This window comes from Diadema setosum, chromosome 1 (assembly GCF_964275005.1).
Source record: "Diadema setosum chromosome 1, eeDiaSeto1, whole genome shotgun sequence".
NCBI lineage: Eukaryota > Metazoa > Echinodermata > Echinoidea > Diadematoida > Diadematidae > Diadema > Diadema setosum.
In genome coordinates this window covers 36,391,774-36,409,844 of record NC_092685.1, presented here as the reverse complement: position 1 = coordinate 36,409,844, position 18,071 = coordinate 36,391,774, and the positions used below count along the sequence as shown (strand labels likewise).

The window sequence follows — 18,071 nt, the reverse complement described above, 5'->3', positions numbered from 1 at the left end:
ATATTTATTTTATGCATTATCTCGACAAATGTAACGGCTTTTCTTTAGAAAGTCATCTTTTTGTCTTACTTCTTCCAGCTGTCTGATCATAATTCGCAATATTTCTTCAATGCATGACGAAAGAGAATATTTTCGAATCTTAGTGACGATAATGTATGCAAGAAAATAGATTCTATAATATTTAAACAGGAAGTGGACTCACATTGTACACAATTTCACATCATGGAGCTACAACATACATGTTTCTCCTCGACATTGATTGAGCAGCCATTCATATGAAGGGACTGAAGATAATATTTTAATCACTGACAATAAATGAACGCTAGTTTTAAATCAACTAAAGTAACGGCTAGTAAGAGAGTAAAGAAAAAAACAATTTTAGCAAACCAGACACAAGAATTCCTTAGGGCATTTGTGTCATTATAATGACTGCTCTTGAATCTTGCTTTGATTACGAATATATCAAAAAAGTAGAATATTGCTCGGTATACAAGCAGTGAGGTTCGCGAGTAGATGGAAACCAGACCTCATTGGGGGAAAATTACATTAACTCTGGTTTCAAAAGGATTAAAAAATTCGTACAATAATTTGTTGACTTACTTGGTCAGAATGCAATGAGAGAAGGTCATCGATGATTGATAATAACGGAGGGTCGTTATAACAAAGATGTATATTATGTTTCGCTGTCGCAAAATCTGTTTCTTTCACAATGTGCCGTTTTTCTCTTTTGTCGCAAAAAAGGACGAAGCGTATGTTACGTTCTGTAGAAAGTTGAAGATGAACTTGAATTGAAAAAAAAAAAAACCTTAAAGAAGAAATTAATTAAAAAAAAAGGATAAAGACGTGCTTTAGCTGATTTTGTTTAATCAATTGTCACCCTCTCTAAAATGTATTTGTAAGATTGCAACTGCTGATCTACATTTTAACAAACATGTCGGAAAAATAAACCAGTAGGATTGAACCTGCCATAACATATCTGCTTTCCGGGCAATTTGTAGATTGACAAAAACATTACACCAGCAATTGGTGCCGATAAAGTGACTTATTGCAAACTCACACCGTCAAATTTCGTGTTACAAAGCAAAATTCAACAAGGTTACATCAATAAACTTGACTTACACGTAACGAGTTCAGATATAAAGTTTCCAAGACCATTTTATTTTATTAAAAATAATGCAGGAAAATGCTAATTGACTGGCGGAATGAGGTCTTTTTGTGTTCATTTCATCTCTTTAATTAAAAAACAAGTTTCACTTAAGCTGGATTTTTGACTGATTCTATTCAGCAACTTTTGTTTTATATTTTTGAACCAACTGTTATCATGACATAACATGCATTCCACTCATGTTGCACAATGACATTTATATCATTACAGTTACAAATCTGATTGCTTGAGTTTAGTCGTTATCGCTGAAACTTACCTGATCTTAGGTGGCCGGATCCAGCTTCCATTTTGCTGGTCTAAAGTAGATCATCGTTGCATTCTGGCGGCTCATCATGAACTTTGATCATTAATGTCCGCCAACAAACACAGTCCAATGTCTACCTAAAATTTTTGAAGTGACCACTTGGCTTGGCGACGTAGCACTTATGAGCCAGACTCTCAGTAACTAATAGACACTGTAGTTTCTTAGAAGCAACATCGATTGCTTACTTTGTCAGTATCATTCCACAGCATGTCGCTAATTGACGGAAAAAATGCTGGTCAAATACTGATGCTCTACACGCTTTGACCACTCATAGAAAGAGATGACCGATGACCACTGAAAACAGTGAAGTCGTTTCACCCCACAGTTTGATATTGATTGTCAACATTGACTAATTGCTTCGGGAAGCCGCGAGTTGGCGATGATTTTCGTAGCCGTGTGTGTAACAGACGACACCGCTCACTGTCATGAACGCATGTATATATTGGGTCCCGTGCGCAAAATCATTGAATGAGTGATCCCAAAAAGAAATCTTGCTGTACAGAGTGTGTAGCAAACAACATCGATAGTGCAATGTACAATCACAGCTATCACCAGTACAGACCTGTTCGGTTTGGGTGCTGTAATGTCTATTTCAATTACTAAGCTGAGGGGCTTCAAGTACGCCTAACAATATATATATATACTGATTTATTCACTGACATAGCATTACACGTGACTCATGGGACTATTAGATTATTTCCCTCTTTATCTATTTCGTCTTTGCTATTGTTTTGTGATTTGTTTGTTTTTTCGTTTTTGTTTTGCCCCACGCTATGGTCGCGTAATCATTTACATTGTTTTAAAGCCGAAAAGATCTATGCTCTATATAGAAATATACTGTGAAATGTATGATATAAAACAGGCATTCGAGGAGTGGCATAGCACGTCCGGCTGAGTCACAAAAACTTATTAGGCCTTCAACTATTGGTGTGCTCTGTAGGGTATTCCTTTTGACAAACTTATTGTATAATTGTCCTGCTTTATATGTGTGTATATGTATGTATGTATGTATGTATATACGATGGCCTTAAAAAAAGAATCAAGTCGAATCAATTTAAATTCCAGCTGCGCGATCAGCCAAAGGATAAGCTTTTTGGAAATTTGATAGCCCGACGTCAATTTCTAGTGTCTCCGGGCCACAGGGCCACCGCTAATGTTGAGCCCTAAATATATATATATATATATATATAAAATATAATATAAAGCTATGTACACTGTATATACATGTATCTTTATTTCATGATTCAATTATTCACCTAGAGAAAATTGTTAAAAGCTCACCTCCTTCTCGGAAAATGTGTCAAAAAAGATCAGCGACAATATTTTGACCGTGTTCCAGAACCAGTGACGAGAAGTTAAGTTCAGGTTTATACATGTTTTAGATTTACTTTTATCTTTTTGATTGTTACTATATTTCCAACTCATTCGAATATGAAAGTGAAAATGCCCAATTCACATTACTGCTAGAACGATGATTTGATGAACGAGTGCCACAGATATTCATAACACGAGAAATTGCCTATATAGTTTGTCTCATGCTGTTTTCGGACCGACTACCTACCCCTTCAAATGAGCACATGCTTAAAAGACATGGGCACACAATACTTCAAGAGCAGCTACATCTGCAGTGAATACACCAAAATGAGCTGTCGTTGAACGTTTTGCATTTGGGAATACACTGTATGTCCGTTGGATGACACTGTCTTTGCTGCTGCACCCTATACTCGTTCGACGCAGACGACAGGAACAATGCGCGCCCACTCAGGTCGTCATCGCAACGGCAGTAACGATCATCCGTACACCATGTAGGCTCTCCGTGAGCTTATTATGAAATTCTGGCGTATGCAGGGTTATCATCAATATTTCCCCACGATCTTCACAGTCCACTGCATTGCATTGTGCTCATACACCCCATGGGGCTTCAGATATAGGTCGATTAGCATACTGGATCTGGATGATTTGGGTGATTATTTGTGTGAATTCCTTTAGCGCTTATACAACTTCAATTTTTTCGAACAGCAAATTCTTCAGCCCTACGTGTGAATAGAAAACTACTGGAATAAAAGAGCAAAATGCAAGACAAATTAATGTACGTGAAATATGACAGTCCAAAGGTTAGTTTATTCATAAATTCGCCTTTCTACAAATTGATTTCGAAATGCCAAGAGTAAACACCATCATTTCGAAATGCCAAGAGCAAACACCATTATTTCGATATTCTCACGGTTTAGCAGAAAGGCCTGAATAATCACGAAGCCTATAAGCCTGTGCAATTTGCTGTTTACAAGATGAAATATGTGAAATAGAAGAAATGAAATGATTGGTTTCAAGGTTCTGCATTTCATCATACAATACTGAATGCAAAACACATCTAATATATACAAAGTACACTTGGGGTATAATAAATTCTTTTCGTCATTTGTTCATATCGTATCAATCATTTCCTGATGGGCCAACACGTTTCATCGAAACTGGCCAAATATATAGTGATACAGAAATAGGGGATATTTGACACTTCAAGTCGCTATCTAAACTCAGTGTATAGACCAGGTAACAACACGGGGATAAGACTGAAATAAATAAACTTATCTGTCACTTGACATGCTGACAATAATATTAGCAATAACCACTTCTTACCTCCAAACATGATTTTTTTTTTTTTTTGCACTGAAGTTATTACTAGCAATATTACCCTCTTACTTCTCTAGCATATTACACGCAGGTGGTTCTAGATCCATTTATGAATATACAGTTAAACTCGCCTAAGTCGACATCGCATATGTCGAATAATCGCGCAAGTCGATAATTTTAAAAAGTCCCGATTTTTCCCCATTCACTTACGTGTATTAATTCACTCATAAGTCGAATTTTTTAAGTCGAATACTCGCTTAAGTCGATGAAATTCCAAGAACACTTTCACGGAAAAACCATTGAATTCACTGTGCCTAAGTCGATTAAGATTTTATTGTGTAATAAATCACTGTCAAAATCACGAGACGCCAGTTTTTGTTTACATACAGTATATACCAAAAGAAACTGCGTAAATAAACATTAACGTTTCATTAACGCAAGCGGTTTCACCTGAATCGTTAGTAACGCAAACTAACGATCGGGAAAATTAACGTTTGTAGCAACGATGAGTAACGATCCCTAGCGCAAATTAACGATGTTTCGTTAACATTAACGATAGGTAATGCAAGAACTCACGCGAGATTTTGGTTTTGTAACGAGACCTGGTGAAAGGACGACGTAGCCCCTGCCGAGTGTAGCGATCTATGCCTTATATTTAGCGGAGTCTTTTCGCGAATCGAATCACGATTTCGCGAATGGTTAATTTGCGATCGGGGTCACCAAAAACGCACGCCGGGCCACCAAAAAAGCCGAATGTTTGCCTTCAGTTTTGGAAATGAAGCGGTAACAATCGGTTCCATAAGATGCTGAATAAATGTCAGATGTTTGCTCTTTTAATTTTGGAAATGAATAACGGTAATATTCGATTCCGTATAATACTAAAATAAATGTCGGATGTTTGCTTATACTTTTGGAATGTCAGAGATTTGATTTTGCGTTCGGAAATGAATAAGGATAAAAAAAAGTATCCGGAAGATGCTGAAATAAATGTCGAATGTTTGCTTTGACGTTCGGATATGAAATTTTTTTTTTAATAATGATATTCAACTCCATAAGATGATAAAATAAATGCCGGATGTTTACTTTTACGTTCGAAAGTAAATAACAATTACATTCAGCTCCGGAAGATGCTAAAGTAAATGTCGAATTATCCCTTTGACGTTCGGAAATGAATAACAATAATAATCAACTTCGTACGATGATGAAATAAATGTCGGATGTTTACTTTTACGTTCGAAAGTAAATAACATTAACATTCAGCTCCGGAAGATGCTAAAGTAAATGTCGAATTATCCCTTTGACGTTCGGAAATGAATAACAATAATAATCAACTTCGTACGACGATGAGATAAATGTCGGGTGTTTGCTTTTACTTTCGAAAGTAAATAGCAATAACATTCGGCTCCAGAAGATGCTAAAATAAATGTCAGATGATTGTTTTTACGTTCGGAAGTGAACAGCAGTAATATTCTTCTCCATACGATGCTAAATAACTGTCGGATGTTTGCTTTTAAATTTCGAAATGAATAACGGTAACATTTAGCTGCGTTTGATGGTTAAGTTAATGTTTGATATTTGCTTTAACGTTCGGAAATGAATAACAATAGTATTCAACTCCGTCCGATGATAAAATGAATGTCTTATGTTTGCTTTTATGTTCGAAAATAAATAGCAATAACATTCAGCTCCGGAAGATGCTAAAATAAAATTGTTGAATGTTTGCTTTGGCGTTCGGAAATGAATAACTATGGTATTCAACTCAGTACGATGATGAAATAATTGCCGAAAGTTCGCTTTTACGTTCGAAAGTGAATAGCATGTAACATTCGACTCCTGAAGATGCCAAAATAAATGTCAGATGATTCATTACACTTTCGGAAGTGGATAGCAGTAACATTCGGCTCCTTACGATCATAAAATAAATGTCGGGTGTTTGCTTTTGAATTTGGAGATCGAATAACGGTAATATTCTGCTCCGTACGATGCTAGAATAAGTAACAGATTGTTTCTTTTACATTTGGAAATGATTAACGGTATCAATCGGCTCATTTAGATGATGAAATAAAAAGCGGATGTTTGCTTTCACGTTCGGAAATGAATAAGGATGATATTCAGCTCCGTAAGATCCTAGAATGAATGTCGGTTGCTTGTTTTTACATTTGAAAATGATTAACGGCAACATTCGGCTCCGGAAGGTGTTAAAATATGGACTATACTTGTAAATGGTGGATGATTGCTTTTACAATCAGAAATAAATAATGGTAACTTTCGGACCGAACGTAGGACCGATTTAGTTTTGCTTTTTTCTTTTTTTCTTTTTTTTTTTTTTTTTTGTTCGGGCCACCAAAAAAATAAAAATCAATCATTTTGGGGCCACCAAAATAAAAGTTAGTGTGGAGGCCTGGCCTGCATCAATGTGGATAAAGTGTCTTGCTGAAGGGCAAATATCGGGCACACCGCTCGAACTCTCGGCTCCAGAGTAGACAACATACATGTACATTATACATAATATGTACGTGTGGTGTAACTTTAAGTCGATTTTTTTCGACTTACGTACAAGTCGAAACTCGCCTAAGTCGATGTGTTTTGCTCAGTCCCGAGAAGATCGACTTATGCGAGTTTAACTGTAAATGTATATTATATTCATGTGTATATATGCATAAAATGTATATCATGGTATAATCACCTCCCTGGTATAATAATTATATACATATTATGTACATACATACATATACATGCGTATACATTAACATTCATAGACACACATACAAACACGCACGCGCGCGCGCGCACACACACACACACACACACACACACACACACACAGAGACGTGTAAGTATGCCAGTTGGTTTAGTCATTCACTTGAAGTAGATATGGCGCATGGAACGAGCCGACGAGGGTGGTCGTGTCGTTTATATCGAGAATTTCGCTGGTAGAGGAGACTACATCTCCCGATGGATCGTGAAGACTTTGGATGATGTCGCCCTCAGCCGATACTTCGATTGCCAACCCGTAGCGTGGAATGTACGGAATCAATCTAGCCGGATCTACAAACTGTCAGAGATTGTAAATTGGATGATGTTCGGAGTTGTTTATAATCTCTTGGTGTGCCTTTTCTATTGGAAAAAAAACTTACATATTTATTCCCAGTAATGACTTTATTTCATGGGTAAACAACAGAGGAATTTCTGTCTATTCCATAATGTCTATCATCATACACTAACTCCTCCACCATACCTTTGCGGTATAGAAATTCTTATAGTTTCAATCACATCCAACTATACGATGACATAGGTTAATAAATAAATTTCTGCTTTTTGAAATTGTTTGACTGTCATTATAATTATTTTTCTTGGCAAAAATTTATTTAAGGAAAGAGTGATTAATCGTCGTACACCTTAAGGCAATGTATTCATCAAAGCAAATGACTGTCACTGCTCTGACTCTGCCCTCTGCCTGACACCATTTACACGTCTTTAAACTGAGTGTATGTATAAAAAAATGTCTCACTTTTGCCATGATTTTCCTTAGATGTGGTCTCGGAGCCAGCAGGTCGAAAACGGGTAAGGGACCGAGCCTGCCTCCCACGAAGGCGAGCCCAATCCAATAGCCGCCACGGCGACTCGGCCGAATGTTGTCCGGCACCCCTGGCAGGTTGTCCACGAAGACCTCCGTTTCTCCCTCTTGCGGGCCCGTCAGATGATACCTTTTACAAGGATTTGAAAAGGATATTTACTTGTACATGCAAAAATCCTTAAAGGTACTTAGTTCAGTTAGTTGTCCCAATTTTCACTGATTCAGTTGGTGGAAGAAAAATGGAAAGAGAAACGTAAAGACAGCAATAATTACCGTTCAGTCTTGACTGACAGCAGTATACATTTAGATTGTATTTGTTATTTTCTTTTATTGTTTACTGAGTAAGTTTAATTATGTTGGCCAAACATAATATACACTTGAAAATATACTGTATGTGTGTGTGTGTGTGTGGTGTATGAACAGACCTATACTTACCTACATTGAACTGTAGGCCTACTGAAGTGAATTATACCACATAAACAGTGCTTCTTTACATTTTTTTCCATGCCTTTAGACTTATTTTCCAGCCGCCAACAGGATATATATCTCATTCATCAGCCATCGATGGTGACTATTAAATGAATTTTTGGATCAGAAAGTGTGACATCTGCGTAATGTGTTGAAAGCCATTGAGTTTTTCAGACCTCGTGGTTTGCAAATTCAGTGAACAGTGTCCGGGCATTAGCACTGATATTCTATTTTATTTTTTATTTTTTCCGACCTGCGCATCTCAATATAACTACATGTATATCTTTGCAAATGACTTAATTAATCTATATTAAATACAATACATGTAGTTATAAAAAACCCTCGAATAATATATTATTTACTCATTATTTATCTAGCGATCCACGTCCCACAAGCTTTGCTTTTTAGTGGATCACTATTTTCCATAAACGATTCTATTTTCCGCAAGTATATATGCATTGTTCCTCCTAGTTATTGTATATAACTATATATATATATATATATATATATATATGTTGTTATATAATTTCTCTCGGATACTACATGAATCCTTTGCAAATGTTTGAACAATATTATTTCATGACATGTTATTTTGTACTATGTTTTGATTTTCGTTGATTGGAAATAAACTATGATTGAACTGAAATTGAAGTGAATTAATGTTACGACTGGAGCGATCAAAAGTTGTGTCTGATTAATGTTTTTCTTGGATTTGGTGCGAGAAGGCTATTAAAATCATCCTATTCTGACTTGTTAAAATAGAACAGTTATCAAACACTGCAAGATGTACTCACTTCCAAAACAAATAAAAAGGTGCTTACAAACACACACACACACACATATAGGCCAAAATATAATTATATATATATATATATATATATATATATATATATATATACACGATGCACACAATTATCACACATAATTATCATGTATGTACTAGTATATATGGACCTACTCGAACAGTACACACAACACAACACAGCACAACTCACACACACACACACACACACACACACACACACACACGCGCATACGTATAAATTATTACTGTAACTTGACAGTCATTACCTTATGACCCTAAATAATCGTGTTTCACAGACGAGGAGAGACCTGCCATCGTGAGAGAGCTGAACACCATTCGGGTAGAAGAGGTTGTATAGCGCCACCCCTCTCAGCTTGGTCAGAGGATTAAACCACAGCAACCTGTGAGAGGGGGAAGTGGAATTCCGAAAGTTGAAAATCGGAGTTAAAGACAACCAGTTTTTGCAAGAGTATAGACAATCAGTTTTTGCAAGAGTATACAGCCCCCCCCCCCCCCCCCCCCATTCATGAGAAACCGGGAGATAAAGGAAAGATAAGATGAGGGCACCATTGATCGATCTTTGGGCAGACAAACAATGGACACTACGTCTTTTTACAATTATTTTGAATGAATAACTTCATATAATATATATGTTTGTAGTATGTTGTTGCAATCCGTTATTTGTTTGTCTTCATCGAAATTGCATCGGAAACAAAAATGTGATATTGGAAATAAATTTAGTTTGAATTTGAATTTGAATTTAAAGCAAGCAAGCTTTATTTGCTTCGTGCACTTTTACGCAATAGCAATAGTCCTTGATATTGTTGTGTACATATTTTTGTTTGGAGGAATTACACACACACACACACACACACACACACACACACACACACACACACACACAACAACAACAACAACAACAACAACACATATACGGAGAGAGAAAAATATATCAGAAATCCCTTTCTATTATCGAACGAGGAGTTCTTTATAAATATTTCAATTTATCCAATAACGAGTGAGTAATTCTACATATCGACGTACCGCCCAGTACCCTGAGCTTCCATAATGCTGTATTGGTACGTTTTTCTCTCCCAGCGTTGCGTGCAATCCGTAAAGTATATGGTGCCATCTTCGGCTATGGTGAGGTCATTCCCATATCGAACGGGAAACCCCCCAAAGGACAATTTCGATGACATGATCAGCTCGGAATTTCCTGGTAAGTTAAAAAGAAGATAATATTCCGATGTCAGCCTTGAATAAATCCTTTAATAATATGGAAGAGTACAATGAAGTGTTGAAAGATGACAATGATAATAATGATAATGGATATGATCTTATCTATACAGGGTTGCCTCTTTGGTGTTGCCACTGCTATACCAGAGGACTCTGTTATTGTTATTATCCAGCGTTGCCAAGAGGTATAGTGCAGCTATAAATTCTGGTCGAGAGGGGCGTGGTCGGTAAATTATCTTCTCCAAGGACGTAGGCACTTGACAAGATTCGAACTCGGGACCTCTGAGTCTATCAAGTCAAGAGTCTTGTCCACAATGCCACAGTTCTGTGTCAAAAGTTGACATGAAGGGTACTCTATTTTCTCAATGGTATACAGACTTAAATGTGGAGGGGTGGAGGCCCTACCTGTAGTAAGGTTGACCTGTATGATACCCTTGTAGGCATCCATGACGAGCAGGTTGCCATCAGGGGCTAGTCTCAGTCCAAGAGGGCGTCCGCAGCGAGACTCGGCCTCACGTGTTCCTTTGTTGTCATAGAGAAGACACATTGAATATTGATAAGTTTTGAATCTTATAGAGGTATGTCAAGTGCTCAGAATACGCAATATTAAGCAGATAAGAACCAGTCATTGAGCCAAACTGTTTAATGCTGATAAAAGAAGACCTCTATTTCTCTATAGGTGGCTTCAATGTATTCATCTTTAAAGGGTGTGTACAGTTCTAGTCGAGGTGAGGATTTAGCTTTTAACGCTTTGCGAGATATTCAGAAACCACTCTATGAGATGGCAAAGAGCATGCAATTCTTAGGGGTATCAAAAGTTTATTTGATGAAAATCGGTTTTGAAATGGCCGAGATATCCAAAAACAAGGTGAAACAAAGAGATCCTAATAATTAAAGTTGTGGCCTGTCGCCTTTCATTATCATCACTTTTTTTGATATCTCAGCCATTTGAAAACCAATTTTCATCAAATAAACGTTGAATCCTTCTTAAAATTACATGCTCTTTCATATTTCATAAGAGGTTTCTCATTATCTCACTTAAGAATTTTCAAAACATGAATCCCCACCTCTACCAGTACTGTACAGTCCCTTTAAGGTATACCATTATTCCAGACAGATAAACCTGTCTCTATCAGCTATATAATTTTGAGGCAATACTCTTCTGTGCAATGATGTTAAATGCGGCAACGTTTCCACGGCATTTTCTTCTTAATTCTGAGCATAATGTTAATCATTATCTATAATTTTTCTTATATACGAATTAACTGTTATACTTGCGATGTTGTGTGTAAGCATACCGTCCTCTCTAGCAAGAGGCAAAACACTCTGTCCCTCGGATAGGACATAAAATGGAGGTCCCGTGTATGAGAGAGCAACAACTCATGCACGTAAAAGATCCCGCTTCATTCATTCATCGCAAAGAGCAGGGTGTTTAACCCGGTGAAGTGGTCCCACCTCACATTCAACTGGACCCCATGGAAGACCAGCTTAATGTAGCTGAATATGGGCTATCCAGCCATCTTCTCAGATGGAAAATGAACAAACAAACAAACAAACATACCTTGCTGCTATTTTGACGCATCATCCTATATATATATATGATAGTTTATATGTTTATACTTATATTTTATTCTCTAACAGATATATATCAGATATATGTCTTTTTGTACAATATTTTTGTGGTTTTTGTAACTACTCCAAAAGTATGGATTTTTACTGAAAGTTCCTGTTGCATAATTCATTCGTAGGGATCATCTTCCCATAAACATTGGTTTCAGCTAAAGAAACCCTTAAGAAAAAAAATATGAAACGATACAGAGGTGTAAATAAATCCATCAGCCATAACCCTACCACCATCTTAGCTTTGGGTTTGCATGTGGATTATGTTTCACTTCCTGCTATTCGATTGTGAAAGCGTCAACACATTTGTAAGTTGCACCAGCTTACCACATTCGCCTTCCCCGAGAAAGACTATTTGCTCCAAGGTTAGATGCTGCAGGTCTAATCGAACGATTCTGCTGTCATAGGTGGCCGTGTACACATATCCTGAAAAGAAATTAATGCAAGGGCATTATACGTTACACGAAGACGATTAGGTGATATTAATTGGCATCCCGACAAAATGTCTAATTCGTGAGATGAAGTCTTCACTCTCATTGACATTATTATATTCTTCTAAAAATGTCTGTTTTGAATCTCTGTCATTACGGTTGAAGAAGTGTATCTTGATAGATGATGATGATACAAACGGATGCACCTCAGTATAATGTAGAAATCGTATCACTACGACAATTGATGAACTATTTTAGGTTAACCATGTGCTGCTCATGTGGCACATTTTGCAGCTTGTTTGCTCCTATTTCGATTTCTTCCAATATCATTTAATACAGGCGACCAAATATTTCGAGGTTCAGAGATTAGGTCTATATCATGATTTAATAATTGATAATGAGTACTCACCCTCATGATACAAAAGAGACTCAGGTCCACTCAGCTGTCCGTCAAACAACTTGGTTCCAGTCTGCAGTTTTTCGTTTGGAGACAGCCCATCTCTAAATGGTCTCGCTTCAGGCAAGCTGTATTAGAATCAAGGGTAGGGACTTCTTCCATAAAGTATGTTAATGAGTCTTTGGAAAGAGCACGTCATTTATTTATTTTTTTGACAAAATCTCCTTTAAACTCTTCTGTTGTATCTCCTCTTTGTGTTTTTTTTTTTGTTCTTTTTTTTTTTTTTTTTTGCAACGCCATTCGTTTCCCTTCGCCAAGCATTTGCTAGAGTATGTTTAATGCAATGAGCAAGTAATAGATGGGTCCGTTGACAGTTCGTTATTTCGATTTTTCCTATTTCCAAAGGTTTGTTTATCCATAAATGAAATAAGGTTCGTTAGTCCGAAGGTTTGGTAATCCGAAATTGAAATGATGGAATACCAATGAAAATTCCATGCACCCCCCCCCCCCACACACACACACATACACGGACAGACAAGCATAAGCACGCACAATTGACGAATTGGAATTCAATTGCATTTTGTAATTGTATTTTTAATGAGAAAAAAAAAAAAGCATTTTCTCCTCCTCCGTATAGTGCCAACCTTCCCCCCTCTTCTGCATCATCATCAGGGGGAGCCATTCTTCACCACAGATTATTCAATTTTCGAAATAACGAACCTTGTTATATTTTCGGAAGAACAAACCTTATTTCATTTTCGGATCAACGAATCTTACAGCATTTTTGAATAAACGAACCTTACAATTAACATTTCGGATATACGAGCCATACAACATTTTTGGATAAACGAACCTTCAGAATAACGAACCTTATTTCATTTTCGGATTACGGATTCTTCGGAAAAGATTCCGAACATCAACCCGTTGAGTCTCCTCCTATACTATACTTTTTGTACATGTACTTTCATTTTCAGGACATCTATAGCATATATACCGTTGTATGAATTAAACAACCATTTATATAAGTAAATGCATATGCATACATGAATAATATTTAGAGAGAGTAGAAATTTGAAGGTAGAATAGAAAGTGTTTATACCTGAATCCCCTCGGTTCTATGGGTGATTCAGCCAGTATAGCGTAGAGGATCACAGCTAGCAATGGTATGACGACTGATGCACACAGCAGACTCGAAGAATTCATTCTTTGACTGAAAATAAGCACAAGGGATACGCATCGATTTCATGATAAAGACAAACTTTATCATATCCCTTAGATTCTAAAAAATCACTCCAATACTAGTATGTGATAAGCTTACGCAGTCATGATTAATGTTGGTCTGTAGTTTATGTGATTTGATAATATACATAATTTTGTTTTTTGTTAAGTTGGTTGAAAAAAACACACACACACACACACACTCACCTGTAAATTCTGGTGTAAAACCAATTCATACATGAAAATTTATAACAAAGTTTTTTCATGGATTAGACCGCACACTTAATTTTGAATTATGTAAGGTTTCTTTACATACACATAAAGTTTCTTTTTTATGTTTTCTTCTTTATGTTTCATAAACATAAAGTTTCTTACATAAAGTTTCTTTATCGCACACTTAATTTTGAATTATGTAAAGTTTCTTCTGGTTTAAATGCAATAAATTACTTTTGAATATTGACAAAACTAATTTCATTTATTTTAAAAATGTTTATTTTTCTTTCAATGAATGTAATTTATATATTGATGGGCTACCCCTTGTAAAAAAAAAAAAATTCTACCAAATTTCTTGGTGTAATTATTGATGTTAATCTTACCTGGAATGAACATATAAACAATATAATTAGTATTATATCAAGAAACATGGGTATATTGTTCAAACTGAAATATCTTTTGATAGAAAAGTCTCTTTTTGTTTTATATAATGCATTGATTTTACCATACATCACATACTGCAATATGGTATGGGCATATTCTATCAAGACAAAAATTCAATCAGTTCACCTTCTGCAAAAAAGAGCACTCCGCATTTGCACCAACTCACATTTTCCTGTAAACTCTGAACCATTATTCTTTAAATTGAAAACCCTGAGAATAAACAATATTCATACTTTGCGCAATATTCATGTACAAATACACATCCAACACCCTCCCTTCCTCGTTCCACAACCTATTCACTGTGAACTCCAGCGTCCACGCTTACCCAACTCGACATTCCAAAGATTATCACCTTCACAATCCCAACCTAATGACAGCTCACAAGTCAATTAGACACCATTGACCAGATGTTTGGAAGAATCTCCCTGAGCAAATCAAGGCAACCACTAAATTTATTCTTCTAAGGCACTTATATAAAAAAAAAAAAAAACTTTTGTCGATATATAATAATGTATGACTGATACAAATTTTTGAGGTTTTTATGTTAATTCATAAATAATTTATACCGGTATATTAGGAGTTTAGTAATTTGCTGCATATTAAAATTGATGTTGTAAACAGAAATATGTAACGGATAAGTATATGACACAAAAATACATTGGACACAAACGTATTATATGCCCAAACGTTAAAGGATCGTATAGTTCTGGTTGAGACCTAATTTCAGGTTTCTAACATTTTTTGGTGAGATAATGAGAAACCTCTTATGAAATATAAAAGAGCATGTAATTCTATGAGGGATTCAACGTCTATTTTATGAAAATTGGTTTTGAAATGGCTGAGATATCCAAAAAAAAGAGTAATTCTAATAAAGTGTGGGACCCACACTTTATCACGATCGCTTTGTTTTACTTTGTTTTTGGATGTTTCAGTCATTCCAAACCCGATTTTCATCAAATAAACTTTGAATTCCTCTTAAAATGGTATGCTCTGTACTATATCATAAATGTTTTTTTTTTCTTTTTTGGTATTTCGCAAAAAGTTAAAAGCCCAATTCTCATCTCCACCAATAGTGTACTATCCCTTTAAATTAACAAAATTGTATTTTATGGCATGCACAATACAGCACAGCTCTCACCGCAGCACAGTATCATGGTAAAGAATGCCCGTTGAAAATAAATAAACGATAGCTATTTTGAATTTTCCTTTTATTTTTGACCTCACAAATTACTATGATATTTTGGATTTGATTACTGATTCTATTTTGTAGACACGTCCGTTATACAGTTATGTAAATTTAAATCGAATTTAAGTTTCGAATTTTACCCCGAGGCCTCGATCCATGTGAAGCTGCTGCTTATGATCGCGGTCTCTTGCTTATTTCTATTATAATATATTATAATAGATTTAAAAAAATGCTTAATTTTTTTCTGAAATTCGTTTATCATAACGACATGTCATATTCTGAAAGAACAATCAATCATTATTTACGTAATTTACAAGTTTTAATTCCACGATTCCCTTCTGAACATTTTCTTTTTGTGAGTGATGTTGATATGCTATACGTCTCATACATTGAATACTGTCATGTTCACAGTGTATGTATATATATGTACTTGGAATTAATTTGTAAGGCAGTGTGCTGACTTATACGTCGTGTAATGTTAATTATGTATTCTTTTGTTATGTGTGATTTGAAAAAATGCAGAAATAGAATAAAACCAAACATATCCAGTTTTGTTTGTTTTGTTGTTGTTGTTTTTTTTTTTTCAAATACCTCCGTTAGAACTCATTGCGTTTTGGTAATAAGGGTGTTCAAATTCTTATGCATGCTTTGTTCATAAAAAAACATGCCCTTTACAACCACAAATTTTGACAAAGGTTTGCCCTATCTAGCAACAACCAAGTAAATTCCTGCCTATGGAACTTGATTTGAGGGAGCAGGTGATTACTAGGCAATAGGAAAAAAACAATCGATTGTAATAGATTATACAAAAACGGTTTATTTTTGAAGTGGGTCTGCAATGACCGGTCTTATGTAGGCATTCTTAGATTGTAACCGTAAACTGGCTCATTGGTTATTATAGGAAACAAGCCTCGGAAAAGCTTTCAGGTTGTTAAGGTCAAACCTTGCCAGAAAGCGTTTGAGGAAATCATCCTAAGTCGGTCGACTACAGAGAAATGAAACTATAAGTAGGCCTACCTGGCAATGAGTCCATTGCATGACAGAGAATAAAACCCCTGGGAAACCAGCACACCAACTATAACAGTGGACATTCGAGTATACTCACCATACAGCCATCTTGATATCTTGCCCTGTAAATGTGTGAAGCATGTAAAATAACAACCAGGGATTCGATTTGAAAAGAAACGAGGATAAAGATGCGATTCACCCTTCTAAATTTTTGAAGTATTGTATAATTAAAGTTTTGTGTCATTAAAAACACACAGCACGATTAAGTAAATTAGCAGAAATCATCAAATAAAGTTTAAACTGTATGAAATCGTTTAATTGTTGTTGAAGCTGAGACGTTCCCACTGACACAATGATAATGATGATGATTCACAGCATTTTCATGGCGCCATTTATCTGTTTAAAAACATACAAAGTCGCAGACTCTTCCAAGATTTTGGTTTGGTTTGGTTTGGTTTAGGTCATTACTATGAGTTAGTCATTGAATGTCGGGTGAAAAATGTAAGTCTTGAGTGGAGGTTTGAAGTCTTTGATGAATATCATTAATTTGTTTCTAAGGTAAGAAGATAGATTCTCATAATATGAAAATCCACAGTGCCAACCTTGTGCCAAATCGTTCTCGAAGAGAAGTCACCCATGATTGAATTTGAAAAACAGCATGCGATAGTGATTGGAAAAGAGACGATTTTCAATATTGTCATGTATACTCTAAGATTAGAATGCTCCGCCCTTGTATTTTATAGGCATCATGCGGGGTTTGGCACGATGTGTATAAGCTTTCATCTTATGCTGACACAAATTACCTTTTGTTTTTGAATGGTGAAGATTTCATCCTTTTCTTTCAGAGCCTGGATGGATACATAATGTACCCATTCGAAGACATTTTTACTCTGTCGTCAGTTTATCTAGATCATTGTGAAGTGTATTTCCTTTAATCATTTCACTCGATGTGCGATTATCAAATTTACACACTTAACTCTGTATGACCAGGGATTTCCTCTCACCTCCCTGTGTCAACGGACGGAGCAAGAATAAGAGATCTCGATACACAATCACACGTAAATCTGAGTTAGTACACTCACCGTGTCCCCGGCCGTGTCCGCTGGATGGAGAAATTTGCTGTGTCCAATGCTTTCAGTTCAGACAAAATTGCTTTCAATTGAGACAATGTATGGGTATTAGCCATCATGTACTGTGAGAAGTCTTTTTGTATCACGTGACACTGAAGGGCGAAAGGCGCTGGTACCAGTAACTCAAATTCCGGTGAGGGTATCTTACTCTTCCATTATAGTACTACTATATATACGGAAAGGGGAAAAATGAAACAGGAAATGAAAATGATCTAATTTCAAAACAATAATAACATAT

General features: G+C 36.0%; 1 protein-coding gene across 1 annotated transcript; it reads right to left on the bottom strand.

Moving 5' to 3' along the window:
• Positions 1-6,951: 6,951 nt before the first annotated feature.
• On the bottom strand, positions 6,952-13,316 carry LOC140233957 (adipocyte plasma membrane-associated protein-like). The gene is made up of 8 exons (XM_072314075.1): positions 13,279-13,316; positions 12,647-12,762; positions 12,134-12,232; positions 10,592-10,708; positions 9,995-10,166; positions 9,217-9,351; positions 7,612-7,807; positions 6,952-7,155 (listed from the first exon to the last, which is right to left on the bottom strand). The coding sequence occupies exons 1-8, from the start codon at positions 13,314-13,316 to the stop codon at positions 6,952-6,954; spliced, it is 1,077 nt and encodes a 358-aa protein (XP_072170176.1).
• Between the last annotated feature and the right edge of the window lie 4,755 nt (positions 13,317-18,071).